Source organism: Oncorhynchus tshawytscha, linkage group LG19, assembly GCF_018296145.1.
Source record: "Oncorhynchus tshawytscha isolate Ot180627B linkage group LG19, Otsh_v2.0, whole genome shotgun sequence".
In the NCBI taxonomy this organism is placed as follows: Eukaryota; Metazoa; Chordata; class Actinopteri; order Salmoniformes; family Salmonidae; genus Oncorhynchus; species Oncorhynchus tshawytscha.
The window spans coordinates 17251649-17274124 of NC_056447.1; the positions used below are offsets into that span (position 1 = coordinate 17251649).

Sequence of the window (22476 nt, forward strand, 5' to 3'; positions counted from 1 at the left end):
GTTCTGCCCCCTGAACAGGCAGTTAACCCACTGTTCCTAGGCCGTCATTGTAAGTAAGAATTTGCTCTTAAACTGGCTTGCCTAGCTAAAAAAGGTATTTAATTTTTTTTTTTTTTAGCTAAAAAAGGGAAGTAATGTTTGCTTTCTTGGGCCCTAGTCAAAAATATGCAAAGGGCTCTACCTCGTTCCTCTTCTACCAAAGTGCATTAATTGAGTAGCAAACTGCAGTAGAAAAGAGATTCAGTAACTTAGAGGACAAGGTTAAGTAAATAAAATGTTTAAAAATAAATGAAAAATGTTTGGCCTTCTGGGTTATTTACATGTTGGTCCTATTGAAAGTATTTTTTATTTAATTCATTTGAGTTCCTAAGTGAAAGGAAAAAGACAGATTTTAAATGTGGAGGGAGAAAGGGGAGATTGGAACAACTAGGTATTTTATTCACGTAATAACAATACTCAATAAGAAAATAAGACTAGAAACAGGAAATTGAAAATTCACAAAATTAAAACAACGTGTGGTTGGCTGCTGAACCAAATGAACCAATAGGCTGGCAGTTGACTTCAGCAGGAATCAACATCACATCTGAAATGGCAGCGTATTCCCTACAGTACACTACTTACGACCACTAGTGAACGGGGTACCATTTCAGATGCAACCAGATCCTGTTCAGTAGGCACAACAGAATTACTTTTTTTTTTTTTTTTTTTTTTAGAAACGGAGTTTACCGTTTCAAAACGTTTTGTTTCAGTGCATCCTACTGAACACAACCCAGGAAGTTATTTTTAGACTGCAGCTTGTAATAACAGTTGGATGATCCCTGATACTCCCAGGCTAAAAAAAAAAAAAAAAATACTGATCTAAAACGGGTGCGTTCCAGGCTGACTAACATTGCAGTGGTTGAATCCTTATCCAGGCGTGAGATCTGGTTAGGCCACTGCAAATGTAGTCAGCCTGGAACGCACCCACTACGAAATATCCACACCATAATAAATCATACCAAGAGAGAAACTAAAAGAACATTTCATTCAACCCTCAAAAACAAACCCCACAGGTCTGCATGTTCCATACAAAAACAGTGATTTTCCTGACAACACAAAAAAAAATCTAACGAATAACCCCTTTCCCCGCAATGCAAACTGCAATAAACAAGAAACAGAATTTAAATTTACGACTGGGGGGGAAGAAAAAATAAAATATATATATATCACTGGACAGAATGTATGAGATCCAGGCTAACAATTTCACAACAAGCAACATATTAAGTGGCCGAGAGAAAAATCTGAAAACAGTTTGAATTGATATTTAACTGAATTGGTGGCTGACTACCGCCACCTGGTGGCTATATGTTGTACATGAATCCTTTGTGCTCCGTCCTGAAGGCACAGGGGAGACAGTCAAGACACCTCGCCTGCAGCTTTTCTTCTGTCCTAAACTGCACCCCATTTCCTACGTAGTGCACTACTTTCGATCAGGTCAAAAGTAGTGCACTACGTAGGGAATAGGGTGTAATTTAGGACACAGGGGAGGTGTCTTGACTGGGTGCCATTTCAAGGAAAGCTAATCTCCACTTCTACAGCGTCATTCCACCATTACAGAAATGTGCATTTTAAAAGGACTGGTTTAATTAACACAGACGTACGAACTACAAATCACCAGCCACTTGAGTCTCAGCTCTAGTTCAGTTCACGATCTTCAGCTCAGGTTTCTGCTGAGGGGGAGGTCGGGATGGGGAGGGGGGCAGACCGTCCTGGTCCTCAGATAGTCCTGGGTCGAGAGGGGAGGAAGAGGGGTAGTGACAAACGATGACTAGGTTCTCAGTCGCTGTCGAACTTGATGGAGTTGACGGACTGGGAGATGGCTCCTCCACAGTAGCTACCCCTCTTCTTCTTGGTCTTCTCGTGACGGAAGGACTTCCCCTTGGTGAAGCGGAGCACGTCATTGGCCCTCTGGCCCCAGTCTCCATCCGACCCGCGCTGAGGAGAGCACAGAGACAGTCAGAACCCGTCTAGCCAATCATGACATGTTGACGACTGTCGATTCATAACTACTGTACAGCTTTTACTTTGAGTTTTGGGAACAAGCAGGAACAAGCACTGGAAATTAGTGCAAACTAAGGTGTGAACGTGAACATTGTCCATTCAGCGTGTGAATTATTATTATTATTATTTTTTTTACATACGGTTGGAATAATACTGTGAAATGATAGTGCCCTTTTCGTGTTTGAAAAGATGTCCTGAAATTTCAGCCTGTTTCGGTAGGATGACGTTTGTCTGCCTAGTGACATCACAATGCGGTAAATTAGTTAATGGACCAATAAGAAAGAGTTCCAAAGCTCTCGGCCAACAACTAGTTTTCAGTTGTCTCCCCCCTTGGCGGGAAAAAAAATATTGATCTTTGCCAAGAATACTTTTTTAAAGTTTCACTTTTAAATGACCATTTAAATGGTGTTTAAATTTTAACCAATCACAGTAAGGTATTTAAATCATTACCCAGAAATTACTTGTTAGAGATAAAAAAATAAAAATACATTTTTTAAAGCCCCTGCACTTGAGTGAATAAAGCTGCTGTAATGGTGTTTAAATGAAGGGTTTAGTACACAGAGCTGTAATGGTGTTTAAATGAAGGGTTTAGTACACAGAGCTGTAATGGTGTTTAAATGAAGGGTTTAGTACACAGAGCTGTAATGGTGTTTAAATGAAGGGTTTAGTACACAGAGCTGTAATGTGTGTTTAAATGAAGGGTTTAGTACACAGAGCTGTAATGTGTGTTTAAATGAAGGGTTTAGTACACAGAGCTGTAATGGTGTTTAAATGAAGGGTTTAGTACACAGAGCTGTAATGGTGTTTAAATGAAGGGTTTAGTACACAGAGCTGTAATGGTGTTTAAATGAAGGGTTTAGTACACAGAGCTGTAATGGTGTTTAAATGAAGGGTTTAGTACACAGAGCTGTAATGGTGTTTAAATGAAGGGTTTAGTACACAGAGCTGTAATGTGTGTTCTTAGTACATTGTGTTATAAAGGAAATAATTATACAAATTGCAACTGAATCAAGTTTGAGCCCCATTTGTAATTTCTATAGTAGACAGACAAAGGGGAGTGTAGTTCTCACCTTGGCGTCGAAGGAGTTGTCAGCCAGTCGGTTATCCACATCAATTTCCTCCTCTCTTATTCTACGGAAAGGTACATTGATCTTTAGGAGGGACAGACGGGTCAAACAGGGAATTTAGGAGTCAAGTTTAGTCCATATTTGACACTGACGCAGACCAGTTAGTTCCACAATGCACCTCGGTTCTGTATCGCCCCATCAAACACCTGGCACGTATACAATTCCTTAGGGAAGTATTCAGACCCCTTGACTTGTTACGTTACAGCCTTATTCTAAAATGGGTACCGGTACAGAGTCAATGTGGAGGCAGTGGCTCGGTTGGTTGTTGTCTTTGATTATCTTTTTGTCCTTCCTGTGACATCGGGTGCTGTAGGTGTTAGAGGGCAGGTAGTTCGCAACCGGTGATGCGTTGGGCAGACCGCACCACCCTCTGGGGAGCCTTGCGGTTGTGGGCGGTGCAGTTACCGTACCAGGCAGTGATACAGCCTGACAGGATGCTCTCAATTGTGCATCTGTAAAAGTTGAGGGTTTTAGGTGACAAGCCAAATTCCTAAAGCCTTCTGAGGTTGAAGAGGCGCTATTGCGCCTTCACCACTGTGTGCGTGGACCATTTCAGTTTGTGATGTGTACGTTGAGGAACTTAAATCTTTCCACCTTCTCCACCACTGTCCCGTCGATGTGGATAAGGGGGTGTTCCCTCTGCTGTTTCCTGAAGTCCACGATCATCTCCATTGTTTTGTTGACGTTGATCGTTGTTGGTGATCAAGCCTACTACTGTTGTGTCGTCTGATGCTCTCATGCACGCATGCTTCATTGTTGCTTGACTCGACGCGAGCGTAGAAGTAACTTAGCTCGTCTGGAAGGCTTGTGTCACTGGTCAGCTCTCTGCTGTGCTTCCCTTTGTAGTCTGTAATAGTTTGCAAGCCCTGCCACATCTGACGAGCGTCAGAGCCGGTGTAGTATGATCCAATCTTAGTCCTGTACTGACGCTTTGCCTGTTTGATGGTTAGTCGGAGGGCATAGCGGGATTTTTATAAGCTTCCGGGTTAGAGCCCCGTTCCTTGAAAGCGGATGTTGCCTGTAATCCATGGCTTCTGGTTGTGGTATGTACGTACAGTCACTGTGGGGATGACATCATCGATGCACTTATTGATAAAGCCAGTGACTGATGTGGTGTACTCCTCAATGCCATCGGAAGAATCCCAGAACATATTCCAGTCTGTGCTGCAAAACAGTCCTGTAGTTTAGCATCTGCTTCATCTGACCACTTCCATATTGAGCGAGTCACTGGCACCTCCTGCTTTAAATTTCATTTGTAAGCAGGAATCAAGAGGGTAGAATTATGGTCAGATTTGCCAAATGGGGTGTGAGGGAGAGCTTTGTAAACAGCTCTGTGTGTTGAGGTAAAGTGGTCTTGATTTTTTTCCCTTCTGGTAACATGTGGGAGAAATGAGGTAAAAAGGATGAGTTTCCCTGCATTAAAGTCCCCGGCCACTAGGAGCGCCGCCTCTGGATGAGCATTTTCTTGCTTATGGTCTTATACAGCTCGTTGAATGCGGTTTTGGTGCCAGCATCGGGTTGGGGTGGTAAATAGATGGCTACGAAAAATATAGATAGAAACTCTTGGTAAATAGTGTGGTCTACAGCTTATCATGAGATACTTTTCCTCAGGCGAGCAAAACCTCGAGACTTCCTTAATATTAGATTTGGTGCACCAGCTGTTATTGACAAATAGGACCGACAGCCCTCGTCTTTCTGTTCCATCTTGCTGATGCAGCGTAAACCCAGCCAGCTGTATGTTATTCATGTTGTCGTTCAGCCACGACTCGGTGAAACATAAGATGTTACAGTTTTTAATGTCCCGTTTGTAGGATAGTGTAAGAATATTTTGAAGATAAATACACAACGCAGAGGACCTAAGTCCTAGATTAATGATCAATGGAAATAGTGTTTTTTCTGTAATAGGAAATTATTGATCACTGGGTCAGATACATGAATCTGATACAGGAATCTGTCCAGGGATCGAGCCTGAAATAGGATACTGTTATTTGGCCATTGGCCCAGTTTTATTGCAAGGAAGTCTAATTGGTCAACCACAGGCTAGGGCTGGGTTATAAATTACATCCTGTTCCTATGTTCTGTGGAGAGAATCACTGAGGACAGGGGAGCATGATCATCTACCATCCCGCATGATTTGTTCTCTTTGAATAAACCTATTTACCTCCCCCTGATTTTCCTCGTGTTACTGAAGAATAACATCAACTGCTAACAATAGTCTTGAGCAGAACTCATCCATTTTGTTATCCAATGATTGCAAGTTAGCTAATAGGACTGATGGTAGAGGGGGATTACTCACTCGCCGTCGGATCCTTACAAGGCACCCCGACCTACGTTCCCGATATCTCAGCCTCTTCTTCGGGAGAAGGACAGGGATTAGGCCCATGTCGGGTGTCTGAAGCAAATCCTTCGCGTCTGACTCATTCAAGAAAATAATCTTCGTCCGATACGAGGTGAGTAATCAATGTCCTGATTTCTAGAAGCTTTTTTCCGTCATAAGAGACGGTGGCAGAAACATTACGTACAAAATAAGTTGCAAATAACGCAAAAACACAATTGGTTAGGAGCCTGTAAAATGGCATCTCCTTCAGCGCCATCTGTCAGCACACAGCCAAGACAAAGGCAGGAGTGGTCTTGAAATGTCCTTGAGTGGACAAGCGCATCTCTGAATAAACCTGAAAATAGCTGCAACGCTCCCATCCAACCTGACAGAGCTTGATAAGTATTTCTCTCTGCAGATCCTATGTACAATTTGTTTTTAATTTCTTTATAAAATTAGCAAATATGTCCAAACCTGTTTTTGCTTTATCGTTACGAGGTAGATTGACGAGGGAATTTTTTTTTTTTTTAAATCCATTTTAGAATAAGGCTGTAACGTAATAAAATGTGGAAAAAGTCAAGGGGTCTGAATACTTTCCGAATGCACTGTACATCTATGCCAGAAAAGCATCTCTGTGGTACAGAAATACAACATCTATTTCTGTATACTAAGTCTGACACCATGTCAAAGTTTATTTTCCATATACAACAAACACCAAACCAACAAATGATAAGTATTAAATAGTTATACTAGCCAAGCGCTAGCCAGTCTCTGTTCTGTTCTCACCTTCTTAGAGACTTTAGGGAACGTCTGTGGTGTTGTTGTTGCTTTGTTATTTTTAGGTGTCGTTAATTCTTCCTCGTCCTCTGAGGCTCCTCCATCCCTTTTTCTCTTACCATTTACAATGCCTGTGGAGGGAGAGAAGAGGGATAATGAGGAAAATATCCTTCTTGTCAATCTATCCAGTTACATAAAAACAATCCTGGTTATAAGAAATTAAACTAACCCAATAATCAATTTTTTAAAAAGGGCAATACAACTATAAAACAATGGAAACAATTCAAACAAGGATGACTTTAAGTAATTGAATTGTAGCGTGATAATTAGCCTTGCTGCAAAACATGGGCCATTTTTTCTTCTCTTGGTAAATGGCTCCAATATGTAGGCCATTAAGATAGCACTCAACACAATACAGTTGTACTAAGGCTTATGAGGCATTTAAAAGCTATAATTGTCAAGAATCAAATTGGGTAAATATCATGAATTTAAAATGACCATTGAACAGTTTCCAGACTTTACCTTTTTAGTGGCGTTCAAAACTCACCGTTAGCGATGGGAGTGGTGACTGCTGCCAGTGCTTTCTCCGCTGCCTCCTCTTCTTCAGAAGAAGAAGAGTCATCTGATGAGCTGCTGGCCTCCATGGTTTTAGGTCTGGCTGCTGGGGTGGTCTTGGGGGTGGCGGCAGGTTTCACAGTCTTTTTACTGGCCTCCTCTTCCTCAGAGCTACTCTCCTCGGAAGAGGAAGACTCGGCAGCCTTGGTCTGTTTCGTTACCTTGACTGCAGAGGTTGTTGCTTTGGGTGTAGCTGGCTTTCCATTGGTCAGAACAGGCTTAGCAGGCGTCGTCTTGGCGGCCTCTGTCTCCACCTCCGAGTCGGAACTGTCGGAGCTGCTTTCGGCTGCCTTTTTAGCCGAGGCTGGTGTTGTAGCCTTTGCTGCTGCTGGTTTGGGCGTGGCTGCAAGGTTCAAAGTTCAATTGAGTTGTCATATGTATAAAAATACAACGCTTAATGCTTATTCACAAGCGACCTCGAAATATAAAAGATACACAACAAAAATATGCCTACACAAAGTATGAGAGATAATGTGTTCTTACCCTCTTCATCACTTGAGTCATCTGAAGAGCTGCTGTCCTCCTTGGCTTTAGGTCTGGCTGCTGCGGTGGTCTTGGGGGCGGTCTTGGGGGCGGTCTTGGGGACGGCAGCGGGTTTCACAGTCTTTTTACTGGCCTCTTCCTCAGAGCTACTCTCCTCGGACGATGACGACTCTGCAGCTTTAGCCGGTGTCTTGACGGCAGGACTCTTGGCTGCAGGTTTGGGGGTGGTCTTGGGGGTGGTCTTCTTCGTAGCAGCAGCCTGGTCCTCCGAATCCGAGCTGTCTGAATCGGAGCTGCTCTCGGCTGCTGCCTTGGCTGGGGCTGATTTAGTCACCACTGGGGTGGCTGGTTTAGAGGTAGCCTTCTTAGCTATGGCCTCATCCTCATCTGAGCTAGAGTCTGAGTCTGAACTGCTCTCGGCTGCTTTAGTAACCGGGGTTGCTGGTTTGGAAGCTGATTTAGGAACCGGGGTTGCTGGTTTGGAAGCTGATTTAGGAACTGGGGTTGCTGGTTTGGCTGGGGGTTAGCATCTTCAGAAGGCTGGGGTAGCTGCTCTCCGCTGCAGCTGATTTAGGAACCGGGGTTGCTGGTTTGGAAGCTGATTTAGGAACCAGGGTTGCTGGTTTGGAAGCTGATTTAGCAACAGAGGCTGGGGTAGCTCCTTAGCTGGGGGTTCGATCTTCAGAAGAAGAGTCGGGTTGCTGGTTTGGAAGCTGATTTAGGAACCGGGGTTGCTGGTTTGGAAGCTGATTTAGCAACAGAGGCTGGGGTAGCCTTCTTAGCTGGGGGTTCGTCATCTTCAGAAGAAGAGTCGGAGTCCGAGCTGTTTTCTGTAGCAGCCTTGGCTGGGGCCTTGGGAGCAGCTGCAGCAGGTTTAGCTGGTGTCTCGTCCTCAGAACTGCTGTCAGAGTCTACAGGACAGACAGGTGCCAACATTACAGCATTTAAAAATGGTAGATTCAGTTAAATAAAATGTGAGTTTCTTTGACAGTCTAAGCCAAGACTTAAATTCCAATCCCCCACTCCCGAGTGCTATGTAACACTTAACTGTGATTTTCTGTGGACGTTATTCAGCGCCCAACAACGAGCAGAAAATCTTTTCTTAACAGGTTAAGACAACTTTTTCCGGTGTCTGACTGAAATGTATCCAACTGGTGCAAAGTTAGAACAGAAGCAAAACTGAACATCTCCCTCCCAGCATAACATCTACGATTTGTCCTTTTCAAATAAACCTATTTTTTCTCCCCCTGATTTGCTTCTGTGTCTTCGTTATTGAAGAACAACATCAACTGTTAACACCGGTTAGTCGAGGTAATATGTACATGTAGGTAAAGTTAAAGTGACTATGCATAGATTATAAACAGAGTAGCAGCAGTGTAAAAGAGGAGTCTGGGTAGCCCTTTGATTAGTTGGTCAGGAGTCTTACGGCTTTGGAGTAGAAGCTGTTTAGAAGCATTTTCGACCTCTGCTTGGTGCTCCGGTACCACTTGCAATGTGGTAGAAGAGAGAACAGTCCATGACTAGGGTGCCTGGAGCCTGAATTTTTAGGGCCTTCCTCTGACACCGTCTGGTATAGAGGTCCTGGATGGCAGGACGCTTGGCCCAAGTGATGTACTGGGCTGTACGCACTACCCTCTGTAGTGCCTTGCGGTTGGAGGCTGAGCAGTTGCCATATCGGGCAGTGACGCAACAAGTCAGGATGCTCTCGATGGTGCAATTGTAGAACCTTTTTGAGGATCTGAGGACCCATGCCAAATCGTTTCAGTTTCCTGAGGGGGAATAGGCTTTGTTGTGCCCTCTTCACGACAGTCTTCGTGTATTTGGTCCATTTTAGTTTGTTGGTGATGTCGACACCAAGGAACTTGAAGCTCTCAACCTGCTCCACTACAGCCCCGTCGATGAGAATGGGGGTGTTCTCGGTCCTTTTTCTGTGGTCCACAATCTCCTTTGTCTATGATCACGTTGAGGATGTTGTCGTCCTGGCACCACACGGCCAGGTCTCTGACCTCCCTATAGGCTGTCTCGTCGTTGTCGGTGATCAGGCCTAGCGGTGTTGTGGAGTCGTGCCTGGCCATGCAGTCTTGAATGAACAGGGAGTACAGGAGGGGACTAATCACGCACCCCTGAGGGGCACCCGTGTTGAGGATCAGCGTGGCGGATGTGTTGTTCCCTACCCTTACCACCTGGGGGCGGCACGTCAGGAAGTCCAGGATCCAGTTGCAGAGGGAGGTGTTTAGTCCCAGGGTCCTTAGCTTAGTGATGAGCTTTGAGGGCACTATGGTGTTGAACACGGAGCTGTAGTCAACGAATAGCATTCTCACATAGGTGTTCCTTTTGTCCAGGTGGGAAAGGGCAGTGTGGAGTGCAATAGAGATGTAACCAGTGGATCTGTTGGGGCTGTTTGCAAATTGCCATCGGTCTAGGGTTTCTGGGATAATGGTGTTGATGTGAGCCATGACCAGCCTTTCATTGCTACAGACGTGAGCGCTACGGGTCGTAGTCATTTAGTCAGGTTACCTTCGTTAGTCAGGTTTAGTCAGGTTACCTTCGTTAGTCAGGTTACCTTCGTGTTCTTGGGCACAGCGACTATGGTGGTCTGTGTGAAACATGCTGGTATTACAGACTGTCGACCGATTACGACTTTTCAACGCCGATAACGATGATTGGAGGACCCAAAAAAGCAGATACCGATTAAATCGACCGATTCTAATATGTATTTGTAATAATGACAATATCAATATTGAATGAACACGTATTTTAAACTTAATATAACACATAAATAATGAATAATGCAAAAACAGTGTTGGAGAAGAACGTAAAAGTGCAATATGCGCCATGTAAGAAAGCTAACGTTTAAGTTCCTTGCTCAGAACATGAGAACATATGAAAGCTGGTGGTTCCTTTTAACACGAGTCTTCAATATTCCCAGGTAAGAAGTTTTAGGTTGTAGTTATTATAGAACTATTTCTCTCTATACCATTTGTATTTCATACACCTGTGACTATTGGATGTTCTAATAGGTACTTTAGTATTGCCAGTGTAACAGTATAGCTTCCGTCCCTCTCCTCACCCCTACCTGGGCTCGAAACAGGAACACGTCGACAACAGCCACCCTCGAAGCAGCGTTACCCAAAAGCGCATGCAGAGCAAGGGGAACAACACTCCAAGTCTCAGAGCGAGTGACGTTTGAAACGCTATTAGCGCACACCCGTTAACTAGCTAGCCATTTCACATCGGTTACACCAGCCTAAACTCGGGAGTTGATAGGCTTGAAGTCATAAACAGCAGAGCTGCTGGCAAAATGCACGAAAGTGCTGTTTGAGCCTCCCGGATGGCGCAGTGGTTAAGGGCGCTGTACTGCAGCGCCAGCTGTGCCACCAGAGACCCTGGGTTCGCGCCCAGGCTCTGTCGCGACCGGGAGGTCCGTGGGGCGACGCACAATTGGCCTAGCGTTGTCCGGGTTAGGGAGGGCTTGGCCGGTAGGGATATCCTTGTCTCATCGCGCACCAGTGACTCCTGTGGCGGGCCAGGCGCAGTGCGCGCTAACCAAGGTTGCCAGGTGCACGGTGTTTCCTCCGACACATTGGTGCTGCTGGCTTCCGGGTTGGATGTGCGCTGTGTAAAGATTGGGTTGTGTATCGGAGGACGCATGACCTTTTAACCTTCGTCTCTCCCAAGCCCGTACGGGAGTTGTAGCGATGAGACAAGAAAAAAATAATAAGAATTTAAAGAAGAAAAATAAAGTGCCGTTTGAGCCTGCTGCTGCCTACCACCGCTCAGTCAGACTGCTCTATCAAATCATAGACTTATAATATAATAACACACAGAAATACGAGCCTTTGGTCATTAATATGGTCAAATCTGGAAACTATCATTTCGAAAACAAAACGTTTATTCTTTCAGAACCGTTACGTATTTTATCTAACGGGTGGCATCTATCAGTCTAAATATTGCTGTTACATTGCACAACCTTCAATGTTATGTCATAATTATGTACAATTCTGGCAAATTAATTATGGTCTTTGTTAGGAAGAAATGGTCTTCACACAGTTCGCAACGAGCCAGGCGGCCCAAACTGCTGCATATACCCTGACTCTGCTTGCACTGAACACAAGAGAAGTGACACAATTTCCCTAGTTAAAAGACATTCATGTTAGCAGGCAATATTACCTAAATATGCAGGTTTAAAAATATATACTTGTGTATTGATTTTAAGAAAGGCATTGATGTTTATGGTGAGGTACATTTGTGCAACGACAGTGCTTTTTTTGTGAATGTGCTTGTTAAATCACCCGTAGGCTGTAATTTCATGATAAATTAACAGAAACTGCATCGATTATATGCAACGCAGGACAAGCTAGATAAACTAGTAATATCATCAACCATGTGTAGTTAACTAGTGATTATGTTAAAATTGATTGTTTATTATAAGATAAGTCTAATGCCTTGGCTCCTTGCTGCACTCGCATAACAGGTAGTCAGCCTGCCACGCAGTCTCCCCGTGGAGTGCAATGTCATCGGCCATAATTGGTGTCCAAAAATGCAGATTACCGATTGTAATGAAAACTTGAAAATCGGTCAATCCGATTAATCGGTCGACCTCTATTACAGACTCAGTCAGGGAGAGGCTGAACATGTCAGCGAAGACACTTGCCAGTTGGTTAGCGCATGCTCGGAGTACACGTCCTGGTAATCCGTCTGGCCCTGCGGCCTTGTGAACGTCGACCCGTTTAAAGGTCTATCATTGGCTACGGAGATCACACAGTCGTCCGGAACAGCTGGTACTCTCATGCATGTTTCAGTGTTACTTGCCTTGAAGCGAGCATAGTAGTTATTTAGCTCGTCTGGTGGGCTTGTGTCACTGGGCAGCTCTTGGCTGTACTTCCCTCTGTAGTCTAATAGTTTGCAAGCCCTGCCACATCTGACGACCGTCGGGGCCGGTGTAGTACAAATCGATCCTAGTTCTGTAATGAAGCTTTCCCTGTGTGATGGTTCGTCATTCTTAAAAATGCACATACGGTCACCGTGGGGACGACGTCCTCGATGCACTTATTGATAAAGCCAATGACTGAGGTGGTGTTCCAAATTCCTCCTCAATGCCATTGGAGGAATCCCTGTGCAAAACAGTCCTGCCTCATTTGACCACTTCACTTGTGCTTCCTGTTTTTTTTCTTACCTTTATTTAACTAGGCAAGTCAGTTAGGAACAAATTCTTATTTTCAATGACGGCCTAGGAACAGTGGGTTAACTGCCTGTTCAGGGGCAGAACGACAGATTTGTACCTTGTCAGCTCGGGGATTTGAACTTACTACGCTCTAACCACTAGGCTACCCTGCCGCACCAATTGTTGCTTGTAAGCAGGAATCAGGAGGATAGAATTATGGTCAAATTTGCCACATGGAGGGTGAGGGAGAGCTTTGTACATGCCTCTGTAAAGGTGGTCTTGAGTTTTTTCCCTCTGGTTGCACATATAACATGCTGATAGAAATGAGGTAAAACTGATTCGAGTTTCCCTGCATTAATGTCCACGGCCACTAGGAGCGCCACCTCGGGATGAGCGTTTTCCGGTTTGCTTATGGCCACAGAGGGGCCCAACCGGTGAGAATGAGTCGCAATTTACTGGATGGTTTAACATTTTTGTAACATAACCCGTGTATAACAGTAAAAAAGTTAATTTGTCTCTAACACCGAGTCACAGATCTATTTGTGGCCTCTTGCCAACTTATTCAGCATAAACAGATCTGGGATGAATTCTAAAATGACTCCATCTTACAGCCTCGCCAACTTGTATTAAATGTCTTACCAGAGCTGGAAGAGCCTGATTTCTTAGCTGGGGCAGTCTTCGCTGGAGTCACCTTGGCTGCTGGTTTTTTAGCCTCTTCCTCATCTTCTGAGCTCGAGTCAGAGTCCGAGGAGGATTCAGCAGCCTTGCCTCGGGTCACGGTAGGAGTCGACTTAGCTGGTGCTGCTTTCACTGTCCCCTCTTCGTCATCCTCTGAACTCGAGGAAGAGGAGCCGTCTTCAACCACCTTCACAGTAGCCTTGGCCCCCGCTACAGTCACAGTCTTGGCCCCCCGCTCCTTCACCTCTGCCACCGTTACGGTTGCTGTAGCTGGCGCCACTTTCACAGTCTTCGAACCCTTCTCCTCCTCTTCTTCCTCTGAGCTGGAGTCTGAGGAAGAGTCTTCCTTGGCAGGGGTAACCGTTACTTTGACAGCTGTGGACTTAACCCTTATTACTTGTGGCTTCTTAGCCTTTTCTTCATCCTCAGAGCTAGAGTCAGAGTCTTCTGCTGGGGTTCTGCTGGGGTAGCCTTCGCTGGGGTAGCCTTCGCTGGGGTAGCCTTCACTGGGGTAGCCTTCACTGGGGTAGCCTTCACTGGGGTAGCCTTCGCTGCTTCTTCTTCAGAGCTGGAGTCTAAGAGGAACAAGAGAATCAACGAAACTGTTCACTTTAAGATCAAAACACCTCAACTCAGGTAAAACCGTGTTAGTAGTGGCTCGTCATTAAAAAACTAAAAATAATTAAAGGACAGTTTGCACAATATATTTCCACAAATCTAACGCAGATTGACGATACTCCATCTAAACAGTCTTGATGCAAAAGTTAACAAAAACACTTCCTATTTTAGCAATTTGAATCATTCATCAATACCTCAAAACGTTGCGGCTTTGACGACCTTTGACCGGCCAAGGGTTAGGTACCTACTGGTGCTGGCGGCACTGTAGCGGCATGTTTGGTTGAAATGCAAGTAGACGGGAATAAAGTCCTATTGCGTCGGACAGACTAGTGAACCCCCTGGCTATTCAGTCATATGCAGGCCTCACTTCGGTAAGTAGGTACTAAAGTGCCCAAAAACTTATCATGTTATGTTGCTAGTAGATAGCCAACAATCTATATTTGTTTAAGTGCACCAGATCATTCAAAACCAACTGTCCCCCACACACACACAAGGATTTAGCATGGTGTTTGGCGATGGAATAAGCTAGCAACAACTCTTCCAATGGAACACTGCACGTTTTGCATATTTCAAGGCGTGTCTTCATGATTTGCTCTACTTCCTGATCTTTATCGGCCAATGTAACGTGCAGGATATCGTGGTAGCCAACGGTTGTGTTTACCATCATCTGGGTTTACTGCTGCTAGTAGTAACACTCATGTTAGCACGTGGCTAGCTATAGCTATCGTCAGCCAACGACAGAGTTTTAACCAGTTTGGTTATAGACGTTCAATGTCTACTATGCTGGTAAAGGTAGATATTGTTTTTCACAGTAAAAGAAATGTGCTGAACTGCTAGTAACGGGATGTGTTTCACAGCCGCTAGTGGTTAGCTAGTTAAGGTAATGTGATTGGTTTCAGGGCTGCTAGTGGTTAGCTAGTTAGACGTTTCCAAAACTGCAAAGATATTGTCTGTGAGTGCCACAGAACTGATGTTACAGGCGAAACCCAGATAAAAATCCAATCAGGAAGTGCCGCATTTTTTGAAACCGCCTCATGCCAATGACTCCTTATATGGCTGTGAAGGAGCTAGCAGTCAGCTTACGTTTTCCCCAAGGTGTCTGCAGCATTGTGACCTCTTTTTAGGCATTTCCATTGGAGAATGGCTGTAAGAGACCATATAGGGCGAGTGGACGCATGGCGCCAAATAAATGGACATTTTGGATATATATGGACGGAATTAATCGAACAAAAAGGACCATTTGTGATGTTTATGGGACAGATTGGAGTGCCAAACCCAAAAAAAGAGGCCCGTCAAAGGTAATACATGTTTTATATTTTATTTCTGCGTTTTGTGTAGCGCCTGCAGGGTTGAAATATGCTACTCTTTGTTGACTGTTGTGCTATCAACAGATAGTAGCATCTTATGCGTACGCCGAAAAGCCTTTTTAAAATCTGACATGTTGGCTGGATTCACAACGAGTGTAGCTTTAATTTAGTATCTTACACGTGTGATTTAATGAAAGTTTGATTTTTAATATAATTTTATTTGAATCTGGCGCTCTGCATTTTCCCTGGCTTTTGGCCAAGTGAGACGTGACTGTCCCCCTATCCTAGAGATGTTAAAACAACAAGACTTTAGGATGATGTGGGTCTTCACCGTCTTGTGTGGACAGTGGCTTCCCTCCTGCTAGTGTAGTGGTCCTCTCTTTACGTCACTTTTCCCCAACGCGACTTCGATCAAATTCATATAAAGTTGTACCGAAATACAAATGTATAGTGATCTATCATATTGGGACTTTTATTTTGAAGGATGTTAACAAATCAGAATGTCGAACAGCGCAACCTAATTCTTCAATCTTCCCTTTCACCCGCCTGAAGATGTACAACATGTCGTGTTTACCACTTCTCTAGTCTAGAACATTTAGAACCAAGGTCTACAACAGACATAACCTATAGCCTTTAGAAACTAGGTCTAGAACCTTTAGAACCAAGGTCTACAACAGATAGAAACTATGGCCTTTAGAAACTAGGTCTAGAACCTACCTGTGCTCTCAGAGCTGGACTCTGCCTTCTTAGCAGCTGCAGCAGCTTTGGGGGTCACAGTCTTGGCTGGGGTGGTTTTGACTGTTTTAGCTGAGGAGAATAACGAGGTGTCAGATACCAGGACAGCACTCAGGGCCGGTTTCCCAGACAGGTGTAGCTGGGTCTTGGACTACAAAACACTTCATTTGAGTTTTGTCTTAAAATAAACTATGTCCGGGAATCCGTCCCTAAGTACAAACAGTAGTTCGTTACCTGACACTTTCTTCTTCTTCTCCTCCTCCTCATCGCTGCTGTCATCACTGCTGTCCGAGGAACTACTGTCTTTAGCTGGAGGGGTCTTGACGGGGCCAGGAGGTTTCACCGGGGTCTGTTGGGCGAGACAGTCAGTCTAAGAGGTCAAGGTATCACTAACTACATTGTGTAGACAGTCTGAAGATGTAGCAGCTGCACATGTGGTTTTAATTATCATTGAGGACATGCTGAAACAAGACATTTAAAAAAAAATCCCGCCAAATAAGAAGAGTGCCTTGGTATTTTCGTTCTAATGTGTACATTGTAGATTTTTCATGAAGATGTGTAATGACTTAGTTTTACGGTTGACTGAGCCTTCATTTCTCGTCTACCCCCCCCAAAACACACATTTACTCCACAATATATAGCTAATGTTCCTTCTTCCATTCCGGCATCGTATGACAGTGGCACACAAGACTGTTTTGTTAGATCAAGAAGATACTGTACCACGCCTAGGAAGGGACACTGTCACTGGCAACACAGCTCCCATGGTAACGTGGACGCCTGTCCTGTTTGTGAGCCCTGGGCACATATTTACAGATGGTCTCAGAATGGGACTGCTGATTCAGGATCAGGCCCCTTCTGTCAACCGACCTGTAGTCGTTATGACCCGAAAAGGCAGAACAGATCCTAGATCAGCTCTCCTCCACCGAGAGGCTTTTTGAATAGACCCCCCGGTGAGAGGTTGTGGATCAGTTTCAGTACCTTAGTGGGTGCCTCGTCTTCACTGGAGGTGTCTTCACTACTGCTGCTGCTCGCAGTCTTCTTCTGAGCTGCTGCCTTAGGGGTCGCGGCTGCAGCCTTTCCTGCCTTAGGGGTCGCGGCTGCAGCCTTTCCTGCCTTAGGGGTCGCGGCTGCAGCCTTTCCTGCCTTAGGGGTCGCGGCAGGAGCCTTTCCTGCCTTAGGGGTCGCGGCTGCAGCCTTTCGTTCTACAGAGCAAAGAAGAACAGTCAGCAAGACAACACCACAAAACAAGTAACATCCAAGAAGCAACCGCACAATGAGGGAAAGAACACTGATACAAATATGGGATCATGGTGGTCGTAAAGCAATTGTCTTGGTCGGGTCTCTGTCTAAAGAGATTCCATGTCTCAAGGGACTTCATGGTTGAACAAAGGTTAAAATGTAGAAAAGTTTGAAGTCATACGCACAATCCTGATTAAAAAAAAAAGTAAAACAATGGGTGCTGGGCAAAAGACAGACACTAGAAAAGAATCTGATAGAGATCCTTCTGGATCAAAACGTTGTTGGTAAAGGTGACAATTGGGAACATGTTCAGCACGCGTGACTTCCTGCTCATTCCAAAAGGTTAAAAATGTACTTACTAGCTGCAGGAGCTTTGGCCTCATCTTCAGATGACTCACTGCTGGAGCTCTTTGTCCCGACTGCCACTGGGCTCTTCACTGGGGCTTTGGCTGCTACAGGTTTCTGTTAGCAGAGATGAGGAACAGATTATTATTTTTTTTTAAACATGCTGCAAGAACAGACCTACCCCACACCTTCTTTATAACATAACCAACGTGTCAACAGCAAGATGCCATCATCAGGACACGCATCATCTTCACTAAGCCCCCGCCCCCCATTGCTCTATTATGGTCAGCCATTATAGCAAATCAACAACATTGATATTTTATTTTATTAGGATCCCCATTAGCCGAAAAACAATGGCAACAAGCTAATCTTTCTACACATAACGAAAAAGACAAGACAATTTACCTACATTTAAAAACATTAACATGTAGTGTGTGTGTATGTATGAGTGTGTGCAGTTCCACATACACACAACCAATAGGTCACATGGGGGGGGTTTATGCCGTGATGTGATGCTTTATCGGTTTCAATAAACCAGGTTTGCTGTTCACTACATGAGATGGAAGGGAGGTCCATGCAACATGGCTCTGTTCTGGACCTGGAGACCGTGAAAAGACCCCTGGTGGCATGTCTGGTGGGGGGGAAGTGTGTGTGGACCTGACCATAGATCACATGGTCAGGGATTTTAACATAATAAAAAGAGAAAATAAATGGTAAAACATAGCTCATGTACCTTCGCTACAGCCTCCTCCTCTTCGTCACTGGAATCATCACTGCTGCTGGAATCTGATTTAGCAGGGCGAGGAGCCTTGGCTGCTAACGAAAACACATCAAGAAACCGTTTAAAAAGGTAAGACTCAGTAAAAAAACGACGTTGCCACGAGCAACACCGCAGATATTGAGGTTAGCGAGATGCAAGACTTTTGCTCTAACAGCATCTGCGCATGCGCGCGGGTTCACTTCACAACGTCGTATAGCCACGATACCAAAACAGCAGAGAAGTTGAGCCTCGCGCTTCACCTCTTCGTGGATGTGAAAATCTACCCAATATGCTGTTTGCATATCTCAGAGTCCACCTTTTTTACCCCCGTTTTTGCGATAGTCAATTGGTAGTTACAGTCTGCAACTCCCGTACGGACTCAGGACAGTCGAAGGTCGAGCGTCCTCCGAAACACAACCCAGACAAGCCGCACTGCTTCTTGACAACGCACGCTTAAACCGGAATCAAGCTGCACCAATGTGTCGCTAATGACGCCACAGGAGTCGCTAATGTGCGATGGGACAGGAACATCCCTGCCCGCGAAACCCTCCCCTAACCTGGATGACGTTGGGCCAATTATGCGGCGCCTCACGGTCGCAACACAGCCTGGTATCGAACCAGGATCTGCAGTTACGTAGCTAGCACTGCCATAGACCGCAGCACCACTCGGGAGGCCCTTCTGAGGCTACCTTTAACGGGATAAAAAGGTCAACTCTGTCCATCAATGCCATGGCAATGTAGGATATTGGTTTAGAGGCAGCGGTTCTCAAACTAGGGGTCGCGAACCCATGTGGGGTTGCCTGTTTTAAATTTTAAAAATCTTTAACACACACACAGTACCAGTTAAAAGTTGACACCTACTCATTCATGGGTTATTTCTGTTTAAAAAAAATTTACATTGTAGAATAGTGAAGACATCAATATTATGAAATAACACTTTTTGGTTACTACATGATTCCATGTTTGTTAAACATATCAAAATATATGATTATTAAAAGTAGCCAGCCTTTGCCTTGACAGCTTTTCACACTCTTGGCATTCTCTCAACCAGCTTCATGAGGTAGTCCCCAGGAATACATTTCAATTAACAGGTGCACCTTGTTAAAAGTTAATTTGTGTAATTTTGCCTTCTTTAATGCAAAAACCATCAAGCACTATGATAAAACTGGCTCTCATGAGGACCGCCACAGGAAAGGAAGACCCAGAGTTACCTCTGCTGCAGAGGATAAGTTCATTAGTTACCAGCCTCAGAAATTTCAGCCCAAATAAATACTTCACAGAGTTCAAGTAACAGACATCTCAACAGCCACTGTTCAGAGGAGATGGAGTGAATCAGGCCTTCACGGTCAAACTGCTGCAAAGACACCACACAGAAGAAGTGAAGGGGACACCTAGTCAGTTGTACAACTGAATGTACTCAACTGAAATGTGTTGGCACAGGTATTACACTATAGGGCCAATGTGGCCCATAATGTGTTGGCTCTGGTATTACACTATAGGGCCAACGTGGGCCATAATGTGCTGCCTCTGGTATTACACTATAGGGCCAACGTGGACCATAATGTGCTGCCTCTGGTATTACACTATAGGGCCAACGTGGACCATAATGTGCTGCCTCTGGTATTACACTATAGGGCCAACGTGGACCATAATGTGCTGCCTCTGGTATTACACTATAGGGCCAACGTGGACCATAATGTGCTGCCTCGGGTATTACACTATAGGGCCAACGTGGACCATAATGTGCTGCCTCGGGTATTCTCGCTTGCATTGTCCTTTCCAGCATTGTTCCAGGCCAGTATAACGCCATCCAGCAGTGTGGCTCCGTTGATAGACCATGGTGCTTGCAAAGCCAAGGGTTTGATTACCGCCGGGGCTACCCATACAAAAATATATGCACACACTACTGTCGCTTTTGATAAGACTCTGCTAAATGGCATATATTAAAAGGACAGAGGAGTGCGTACCTGTGGGTGTGGCCTTGGCAGGTGCTGCAGCTTCCTCCTCCTCACTGCTCGACTCCTCACTGGAGCTCTCTGCAGTCTTTGCCTTCTTAGCAGACGGACTGTCACTGGATCCAGGACCGATGGGCAGCGCCTTGCGTTTCTTAGCTTCGGGAGACCTGAGAAAGGAATGGCGAACAGAGCAGTGAGAGGCATTCAAAAATAATTTAAAGAAACTGTTACCTATTGGTATGTGCACTTAATGGTTTAGCCCCACAGTCATCGAAAAAAGGGCTCTGAGAAGATGAGGTTGGATTGAAAATATACACGTCAAGTCATTCTCGCCAGCCACGTTGTTGGGTTGTAAAAGTTACTGACAAGAGTGTACTTACTTCACCCAGAAGTTGAAAATGTCAAGAAGACCAGCGGCCTCTTTTTCATCCTGGGGTGGCTGTTGCAAAGGAAGAATATTTCACATCAGCCATTTTATTCTCTTTGCAAGTTTACAGCCATCATGAGGCATTACATGTAACCAATTATTTCTCGAACAATGTTTTACCTACAAACAAGTGCATAACACACATAATGAGGAGTATTATTAGAACGAGTAAAGTTTTCGATGATGGATCAATGTTCGAACAGCAATAACCATTTCCCAATAAACAATAAAAGCCTGACATGTTAATCTAGCTTGTTAGGTAGTTATAGCGTACGCACACGGTATTTCATAGCCTGCTGACTGGTCAGACAGACATTTTATTCAATCGTTCAACGTTAATTTGCTAAGCTATCTAGTTGAGTCCAGTTATTATGTGATGGCAGTTGAAGAAGCAATCATTCTAAAAGTTGAATATGTAATTTAACATAATCAATGGGTATTCTAATAAAAAACGAATTATTAGTGGATTGGAGTCACACGTGTTCTCTCGGCACGGCGTGTACCTCCTGCGTAGCAGACTAGCTCACCGAGCGGTACACAACATTGTCAACAACTACTAAACGGGATACGGAATATTGTCACTTACCACTTTAGCTTGTTTGATGAAGTGCTGGGCAGCCTTGGTAAACTTGTTCTCCAGTAGAAATGAATAGACATGTTTGTAAAGATCACTCGGCACAGAACTTTGCTCCGCCATTTTCACCAGGCTCGTGTGGAAGAAAATCGCCGAAGACGCATGCGCGTTGAAACGCCGTCGCGTAATAAAAAACGTCACCAAAAATAATAAAAACCACGGAAAGCACATCGGTAAAACTCAAAAATCTTTAGTTTGAGTCCGATAATAATTTAGTACTCAAAACGAGTAATATTAATGGACATAGCTCTAAACATGGTCCTACTTCCGTTTATTATGTATTGTATGAAGATGTTCTTATGTAAAACGTTTGAAGCACCATACCTCCACCTTTGGTACAGTCTAGTGTATATATTTTACGTCATCTCTAATCGTCTCACGACATGGCACCTAACGTCCGGGGAATATTGTAAATGAAGGACATTTGTATGAGTCTGGACGTTTAAATTGTACTACTGTCTGTTCTTGTCTTTCACAATCTGTAAATCATGCCTCGATATGAACTTGCCCTCATTGTAAAGGCCATGCAGAGGCCGGAGACCGCGGCACTTTTGCGGCGCACAGTGGAAACCTTGATGGAGCGAGGCGCTGTGGTGAGAGGCTTGGAGAACCTCGGAGAGAAACTTCTACCGTACAAGATATCGAAACACAACGAGCGACACACGCGCGGTGGATACTTTCTGATTGACTTCCACGCTGCTCCCGGTATTGTCACGGGCTTGTTGGATCATCTGGAGAGGGACATTGACGTGGTGAGGCCTACGGTCTTGAAGAATGATCCGGAGCCTTCCAATGGACCCTGCTGCGGACACCCGGTGGCATCTAAACACCAGGACACAGTTTAGAAATTGAACGGTCATCATAAGAGTTATTTCTAGTTGCCCAGCTTCTGTGACACATTGAAAAGTGGATCGCATTTGATAGCCAGGCTTTAGCCTGGGTGCCGGTCTATTCTGCTTCCTTGCCAACAATTTAGAAATAGAAGACAGGGTTTTCCACATCCTGAGGGAAGACTCATGTTCATTAGGCACCAAACGGAAGAAAATTGACAAACGGAGGCACCGCCTGGACACAGAACCATCGTTAAATTACAATATATCATTGAGTCCGTTTTTGGCATACAAAACATGGAAACACATTTTTCTTGGTCATTCATACCATCCAATATACTGTAATACTATTTCAGTGCCATCTGCTTTAATGGTTCATTAAATGACTAAACAAATTCCAAACTTGTAAAAAATACATGGTTTTC

General features: G+C 44.6%; 2 protein-coding genes across 2 annotated transcripts; one reads left to right on the forward strand and one right to left on the reverse strand.

Moving 5' to 3' along the window:
- Positions 1-413: 413 nt before the first annotated feature.
- On the reverse strand, positions 414-21338 carry LOC112223343 (nucleolar protein dao-5-like). The gene is given in 16 exon segments (XM_042301408.1): positions 414-1974; positions 3111-3191; positions 6271-6392; positions 6809-7219; positions 7360-7850; positions 8111-8270; positions 13163-13730; positions 13733-13776; positions 15844-15933; positions 16096-16210; positions 16840-17063; positions 17460-17562; positions 18179-18261; positions 20173-20327; positions 20541-20599; positions 21174-21338. Coding segments are annotated over 16 exon segments (2976 nt in total). The 5' UTR covers positions 21285-21338; the 3' UTR covers positions 414-1815.
- A 239-nt stretch (positions 21339-21577) lies between these two features.
- mrps6 (mitochondrial ribosomal protein S6) lies at positions 21578-22466 on the forward strand. The gene has a single exon (XM_024386334.2). The coding sequence runs from the start codon at positions 21710-21712 to the stop codon at positions 22064-22066; it is 357 nt and encodes a 118-aa protein (XP_024242102.1). The 5' UTR covers positions 21578-21709; the 3' UTR covers positions 22067-22466.
- The last annotated feature ends 10 nt before the right edge of the window (positions 22467-22476 follow it).